This window comes from Scardinius erythrophthalmus, assembly GCF_964197995.2.
Source record: "Scardinius erythrophthalmus genome assembly, chromosome: 10".
NCBI lineage: Eukaryota > Metazoa > Chordata > Actinopteri > Cypriniformes > Leuciscidae > Scardinius > Scardinius erythrophthalmus.
The window spans coordinates 12,017,304-12,025,530 of record NC_138230.1 but is presented as its reverse complement, the minus strand read 5'-3'; the positions used below and the strand labels follow the sequence as shown (position 1 = coordinate 12,025,530).

At 37.8% G+C, this 8,227-nt stretch overlaps 1 protein-coding gene across 1 annotated transcript; it reads right to left on the bottom strand.

Moving 5' to 3' along the window:
- Positions 1-1,124: 1,124 nt before the first annotated feature.
- On the bottom strand, positions 1,125-3,421 carry eif1 (eukaryotic translation initiation factor 1). Its single transcript, XM_081376905.1, has 4 exons — positions 3,204-3,421; positions 2,109-2,272; positions 1,909-2,010; positions 1,125-1,818 (listed from the first exon to the last, which is right to left on the bottom strand). Exons 1-4 carry the CDS (start codon positions 3,232-3,234, stop codon positions 1,774-1,776), a joined length of 342 nt encoding a protein of 113 aa, XP_081233031.1. The 5' UTR covers positions 3,235-3,421; the 3' UTR covers positions 1,125-1,773.
- Between the last annotated feature and the right edge of the window lie 4,806 nt (positions 3,422-8,227).

Genomic DNA, 8,227 nt, shown 5'->3' with positions numbered 1-8,227 from the left:
CAAAATTAAAAATAAATAATTACAAAAGCACAGTATAAATTTTAACTGGTAAGATGAATCTGAGCTTAGTAATTGACAGTATATTAACCTACATTTGATTTACCCCATTACAATAGTCCCTTTACAGTTATTGCTATCATAAAAATACACTTGTAGGTTTAAAATTCTAAATAAGGCACAGCTAACGTCCAAATAACAAATATTTTAGCATATATATATATATATATATATATATATATATATATATATATATATATATATATATATATTATGTACTTTATTGTGGCTTTCAATTCAAACACATTTAACACAATTATACAAATAGACAGTTCCTTTAAAGACATATTTGTTAGAGACAACTTATTGTTAAAGACAACTTAGTTGTTAGGCTCATTCAAGTCCGGTTTTGGAGTTTAATCCCCGCTTTTCTAAGCGTCTTTTATGGAACAACCCTCAGGCCTTAGAATGTTAAACCTTTTGTTAGGTTGCTTCTGCAGTCTCTAGAATGGCACAATGCTTTATTATATATACTTTTCATATAACAGGGGTACACAATCCTGTTCCTGAAGTTCAGATCCAACACATCTGTCTGTGTTATATATTATCTGTAGAGCTCTTGAAGGTCTTTATTACCTGGTTCAGTTGTGTTTGATCAGGGTTGGAGATGAACTTTGCAGGAAGGTAGATCTCCAGGAACAGGACGGGACACCACTGATATAAGCAACTTTTTTGTTCATAGTATAAATAGTATTCTCATTAACAATCTCATGTTATTCAACTTTCAGCAGGCTTATCAACAATTTGCGGGAAGTTGTCTCACTGGAACAATTGTGCATTTAAAATGTTATGACTTGTCTTCTACTATTCTTTTTCAATGTAGAAAAAAAAAATGCACAAAACTTGCCGGCAAAGTTCTTTTGTGACATTACATATAAACTGAAACAATGGATGCAAGCAAGTGAAAAGCACAGATAAAATGAATTAGTCAAACCAGTTATCCGCAAACAAAACCTAACGCTACATTTAGTTGAAATCCATTAATGCTTTCTTTGACATCACAACCAGAGCAAGCACTGCATTCACCATGACAACTATCATCGTTAAAAAAATTGGAACATGAAAAGTATGGGATACTGTTTATTCCAGACCAAAAACAAAATATGGTATTACAAGTTTAGAAAATTGAAATTATGCATATTGCGAAAAACAAGGGTAAAAAGGCAGTTAGAGATGCATAATGAGAAAAGACGGGGTTGCCGTGCTTTGTGTTTAAACACACCAATGTAACCCTGAAGCAGGCTGGCCCACATCAGAACTAAAAATGCTGATTCTTTATGGTGGTGGTTTAAATATGAACCAAAGAAATCAATACATAAACTGCCCCATCCACACCCCACCCATCAACTTAAGGACTGTGCAAAACGTGGCATCTGAAGGTTTTATTGAAACACCTTGTACAAAACAAAGAGAAAAAGTTACATGGAATTTGTGCTCTAGAGAAGCACAAGAACAACTAAAAAAAATAATAAAAGGACTAAAGAAGGGGACAAGGAGCAAAAATCATTTATCCCGCATAATTTGCCTTGTCGTCTGTCCATGCTTGAACAGGACTGGTCGTTTTGTTAAGGATGCCATACTAAAAAGTCTCAAATCAGAGGTAATCATTTTCAGCTTTTTTTCCTTGAGGGGGGCTGCTGGGGGTGACAGCAGCACAACAACAGGGTCGGCTGGGTTAGGAGTCGGGGGAGGGGAGGGGTCAGTTCACATCAGCTTCTAGAACCCGTGGACTTTGAGTTGCTCCTCTTTGGCCAGTTCAATCTGTAAGATGAAGGAAAAAGGGTCCATTAAATCAGCTACTACCAAAAGGCCAACAGATTATACACCAAAAGTCATCGAGTTCTTACTTACATCAGTGAGAAACTGGCAAATGTTCTTGCGCTGATCACCTTGCAGCTGAATTACTTCACCATACTCAGGGTGCTCAATCACAGTCCCATTGCAGGCAAATTTCTGAAAACGCAAACAAGGAAATGTTAAAAACTCTCCACCCATGCAATCGTAAACCATTTAAGAGCGATCATTTATTTCAGAGGGACTTAAATGACAACCTTCTTGAAGGCCTTGACTAGCTTCTTTTTATCATAGTCATCGGCTATGCCCTGAACCGTGGTCAGAGTCTTCCGCCCGTTCCGCTGTTGAATTCTTATGTGGATGTAGTCCTCTGTCCCAGCTGGGAGCCGATCATCACCCTTAGTTGCATCAGCAAAGGGGTCTTCAAAAAGATAAACAACAGGCATTAGCAGCGTCCGTGGCATCAGATTTCCTGCTTTGACGTTTCATGTAAAGTGTGATTTGGTTGACACGGGTCAAAGCTAATCTTTAAACTAGGGCACTTTAAGTACTTAATAAATTGAATGAAGGATAAGTACCCTAATTAATGGTTTACCCCAAATATTTTTGCATGTAAAATTTGGGTCTGTAAGCACCTAAGAACAACATGTTGGAACAAAGCAAACCATCTCCTTTAACTACAGGGTAGAGTTCAGGTCTGATCTGGTTGTTCATTAACCGTTTGTGTATCGGCTGAGTTTAATAGGCTATTTCAAAAGACTATTTCTATTGGCCTACAGCGTAAGCTCAACGATTTCGGTTTTAATCAGAAATTGTCATCAGTTCTGACATCAATCAAAACACACAGGGGTTCGAGGTGTTTTTAAAGATGTTTTCGAAATCTAAAAATAAGCCGTCATCGAGTTGGCGTCTTCCATTTTGTCTCTCGTCCAGAAAAACAAGCTGGCGATCAAAATCGAGGTAGAGCATAATCTTTGAGCTAAATCTCGATTTCATTCGAGATAAACTTAAAAACCTCGACGGCAACCAACTGAAAAATAATTAAAGACCGATTTAACAAGGATATGTTCTTTTACTTAGGCGAGTAATCGATTTAAAGCGAACCAGACAAGAATAAAAACTGAGGCCTGTCTAGCTTTTGTTTCTGACAGGGATTTTCGACGACAAAATTCATTAATCAAAAACACAACACGAGTTTTTGACTCGGTAAATGGAATTGTTGTTCACAAATTGAACATTTTTACAGTCGTGTTAGGATTTATTTGCGAAACATCACCGTCACAGAGTCGTTATCTTTCGCCCTTCCCCCCACACAATAAAATAATGTTTTTTTCAGAGATGTTAAGTCTTACCAAAAGTTTGGAGGTTCTGGATAGCGGACATACGATAAGATTCCCTTTCCTTTCGGACGACAAAGGGTGATCTTGCTGTTTTCTTAGTAATCTGGGCTGATTATTGAGGGGGTTTCTCTCACTCGGTGCTTCTTCAGCGTTTGCCGAGCTTACAAAATGGCGACAACATGATTCGGGCACTTGAAAACAGCTCTGCTTAGCCCCGCCTCCAATCGAGGACATGACGTCACCCAAACGCAAGATTTCTGTTGTCTCTAACGTAAGTGTTATGGTTATGTAGGGTAAATGTTTCGGCATTTTTAGGTCAAATATGGACATTATAAATGGTGTTAGATTACATTGAATTTCCAGATTACAATGAGACATTTATTTACGGTAAACAAATAACATTTGAAAAAATCTATGGATATCAAAGAGTTTAAAAACCTTTTACAGAATAAACACCAAATGAGAATGAAAACAAGGCTGTGAGGGATACACAGTCCAGGGGCCTGTTTCAGAAAGGAGGTTAAGTGAAAACTCTTGTATGTTAACCCTGAAATGAGGGAAACTCTGGGTTTTATGTTTCAGAATGGGAGGTATGTCAAACCTGATAAAGCAAAGTAAGTCAAGCCCGTTTCTGAAAGAGAGGTAACTTATACTCAGAGTCAGTTACCATGGTAACTTACTCTGTAAACCTAACCTGGTCCAGAGCAGGTTTTCTTTGGTAAACCCAGAGTTTCTTTCGGTGTCCTCCCCTTTTTTAAAGAGGAAGCGGTGTTTAAACACTTCATTCATTCTTTCAGAACATTTATTCATTGCTGTTTTTACTGCTGTTTTTTTTTTCTCTCCATTTTTTTAATAAGATGAGGTCTATATAACTCCTTAACTGGCAACTGAAAATACAGTAGTAGATTAGAGTTACATAATGTATTTCTAAACAAATTCTATAGAATTAAACTGTGGCATTTACTAAAAATCACTGAGCTGTGTTCATCTGTGCACCAGAAGATGATGGACCGTCCTCCTGCTGTTCTTCCACACTCTGGGGGCGGGGGAGACGATATAAGAATACCTGTTTATACTTAGATTTAAACTTAGCTTCTATTGGCTACTCCACATAAAAAATTGAAAAATCTAAATGTGTAGATTGTTTAATGTGTAGATACATAATATTAACATTACCTCTGTAGGCCTCTCTGTGGCAGCAGAAACTCGTAATCCTCATCGTCCTGTGAAGATGAGCATTTGGTCGAGTACACTTTATAACACTATTTGTCATAATTTTTACTTACAACTGCCTGGGGTTCTGTTGGGACAGGAGGCTCCAAAAGACCAACAAAAAACCCAACCCAAAGTAAAATAAATGGACATTTCAAAAATAGTCTATATCCTCCTGGGACCCAAGAATAGACTTTTGTCCACTGTAGTGGACATTATATTTTAGTGAATTTCTCTGACATCATACATGTCACATGACACAACCTGGGTGTCCTGTAAAGAGCACATTCAGGACTTTTCAGAGATACCAAATGTTTGGAGGTTTCACCATGAAAACAACTTCTCCTTGGTCTTTAAAAATGTCTGACATTAATTTAGTGATCAAATGTAGCATTCTTATGGAAATATGATAATAAATCGTAATTATAATTTAAATTGGACTACTTTTCAAATTGTATTTCATAAAACAACATCTCAGGAAAATGTTAAGGGGTTTCAAAAAAAAAATATTTTCTGTTACAGAACAGGGCGTTGATTTCAAACGTGTCCACTGTAGAGGACATCAGGACTTAAATCATGTTTATCAGGCATTTTGTGAGACACAACAAGTGAATATGGAAATAAATTATACATCAATATTCCTATGAAATATTAGATATTATTATTAAAATGTTGCCAATTATTACTCCAATTATTACACTTCTTTTTTCATTAAATGTTGCTCCAAGAACACATTTAGGTGCAAATTAGATACAGTTTATATATACATTGCATTGAATGGGTCTGGGTCCCAGGAGGATATAAAAAATAACACATATGTAAACCTCTTACATTTTATGAAGGCCCTTGGATCTTCGGGAGTGACTGGCTCTGATGAAGTCCCTCCAGGAATTCCCTCAGCCAAAAATGCTGCTGCACTGCTAGACACTGGATGCTATTTAGTTATTTAATATGTTTGTAAAGTCAGGTAGCCTACACCCATGATATGCTCAAGTTTTACCTAATTGAATTATGTTTTTATATTTAATTTTCAGCTGCTGCAATGTTCTTTTAATACCTGGAGGATTGCACCTACATGAAAATTAAAATTAGGTTGAATAACATACTGTTCTTCCAGTTTCACCTCTGATATTATAACAGTTGGATAAGTTACTCTAAAATAGTTATTAATTACTAACTACAAATTACATCTTCAACAGTGTAATTAGATTAATGTAATAATGACTATCTTTAGAAAGTATTGGTCTACTACTAATTACTAAATCCCATATCAGCCTCAACCACTTGAACAATACAAGGAGAGACAAGAACTGCACTTTTAATGCTTTCAAATAAACAATATACAATTGCATGAATTATTCCAAATGAATTGACCAAAGTGTGTGGGCCAAAGTTTAATGTTTTGCATTAAATTACAGAAGAATTAAGACTAAGCCCTTTAATTAAATTACAGCATTTAGATAACTTGGTAATTAATTACACTCTGTATAACAGTAATTATAATGTAAACTTACGCATTGACTCGAGCAACTATTTTCTCCCTAGCTAACTCTCTGTCCTTCGCTGCTGGAGCCGATATTTAAAAAATAATAATAATATGTGTTGGTACTCTCCATATGCTTGCAGAAGCACATCCAGTTCTGCTGGTGAGAAATATGCTGACTTCTTTTTGTCTGGCGCTGTTGCCATGGTGACTCATAATATCTGCGCTCCATTGATAATGGCTTTTTATGGTTTTGGTGCACGTGCTTAACTCAGAGTAGGTCAACTCAGAGTTGATTGAACTAACTAATTGCAGCTGTTCTGTAACCGAAAACTCAGAGTTTCCCATCTCAGGGTAAGTCAACTCAGAGTTCAAGTTTTAACTCAGAGTTGGTTGAACCTCCTTTCTGAAACAGGCCCCGGTTGTACTGTTAATAAACTGTTAGTTTACCCCAAAATCAAAATTGTCATAATTTAGCCTACTCATCCTCATGTTGTTCCTAACCCATAAGATTAATCTTCGGAACAGAAATGAAGATATTTTTAATGAAATCTGAGCGATTTCTACACAATTAACACTTTATAAAGAGATCGTAAAACTAATCTATATTGAGTGGTTTAGTCCAAATTTTCAGAAGAGGCACAATCGCTTTATCTGCTGAACAGATTGAATTTAGGCTTTTATTTACATAAACATTCATCAGCACACACATCGGATCTGGTAAACAGAAGCTCAAGCATGTTCGCTTGACGTGGGAGAACCAGTGAGACTCCTTCTCGTGTTATGCAGCACATTTGAGATTCCGCAAGAACCAATGAGGTTCACTCTCGTGTTACGCAGCACGTTTGAGCTTCAACAAGAACCAATGAGGTTCACTCTCGTGTTACGCAGGACGTTTGAGCTTCAGCAAGAACCAATGAGGTTCATTCTCGTGTTACGCAGCACGTTTGAGCTTCAACAAGAACCAATGAGGTTCACTCTCGTGTTACGCAGGACGTTTGAGCTTCAGCAAGAACCAATGAGGTTCATTCTCGTGTTACGCAGCACGTTTGAGCTTCAACAAGAACCAATGAGGTTCACTCTCGTGTTACGCAGCACATTTGAGCTTCAGCAAGAACCAATGAGGTTCATTCTCGTGTTACGCAGGATGTTTGAGCTTCAGCAAGAACCAATGAGGTTCATTCTCGTGTTACGCAGCACGTTTGAGATTCCGCAAGAACCAATGAGGTTCATTCTCGTGTTACGCAGCACGTTTGAGCTTCAGCAAGAACCAATGAGGTTCATTCTCGTGTTACGCAGCACGTTTGAGCTTCAACAAGAACCAATGAGGTTCACTCTCGTGTTACGCAGCACGTTTGAGCTTCAACAAGAACCAATGAGGTTCATTCTCGTGTTACGCAGCACGTTTGAGCTTCAACAAGAACCAGTGAGGTTCATTCTAATGTTACGCAGCACGTTGAGCTTCAACAAGAACCAATGAGGTTCATTCTCGTGTTACGCAGCACGTTTGAGCTTCAGCAAGAACCAATGAGGTTCATTCTCGTGTTACGCAGCACGTTTGAGCTTCAACAAGAACCAATGAGGTTCACTCTCGTGTTACGCAGCACGTTTGAGCTTCAGCAAGAACCAATGAGGTTCATTCTCGTGTTACGCAGCACGTTTGAGCTTCAACAAGAACCAATGAGGTTCATTCTCGTGTTACGCAGCACGTTTGAGCTTCTGTAAGAACCAATGAGGTTCATTCTCGTGTTACGCAGCACGTTTGAGCTTCAACAAGAACCAATGAGGTTCATTCTCGTGTTACGCAGCACGTTTGAGCTTCAGCAAGAACCAATGAGGTTCATTCTAATGTTACGCAGCACGTTTGAGCTTCAACAAGAACCAATGAGGTTCATTCTCGTGTTACGCAGCACGTTTGAGCTTCAACAAGAACCAATGAGGTTCATTCTCGTGTTATGCAGCACGTTTGAGCTTCAGCAAGAACCAATGAGGTTCATTCTAATGTTACGCAGCACGTTTGAGCTTCTGCAAGAACCAATGAGGTTTGTTCTCGCGGTTCAAGCATGTTTGGTTGAGCTTGTTTATGTTCGCTGATCAGTGTTTATATGTGAAAAAAACTAAATTCAATCTGTTCGTCATATAAAGTGAATGAGTCTCCTCGTAAAAGTTTGACTAAACCACTCAAATCATATGCATATGTTTTACGATCTCTTTATGAACTTTTTGAAGCGTCAGTGGTGGTTGTGTAGCTTTCAATGGAGGAACAAAAATCACTCAGATTTGCTTAAAATATCTTCATTTGTGTTCTGAAGATGAACTAAAGTCTCACGGGTTTGGAACG

Coding starts and splice junctions, on each gene's coding strand:
- eif1 (XM_081376905.1), bottom strand. CDS start 3,234: ATGTCCGCTATCCAGAACCTCCAAACTTTTG. Junction 2,011..2,108: donor TAGTCAAGGCCTTCAAGAAG/GTTGTCATTTAA, acceptor TTGCGTTTTCAG/AAATTTGCCTGCAATGGGAC. Junction 1,819..1,908: donor TTTGCCAGTTTCTCACTGAT/GTAAGTAAGAAC, acceptor TTCATCTTACAG/ATTGAACTGGCCAAAGAGGA.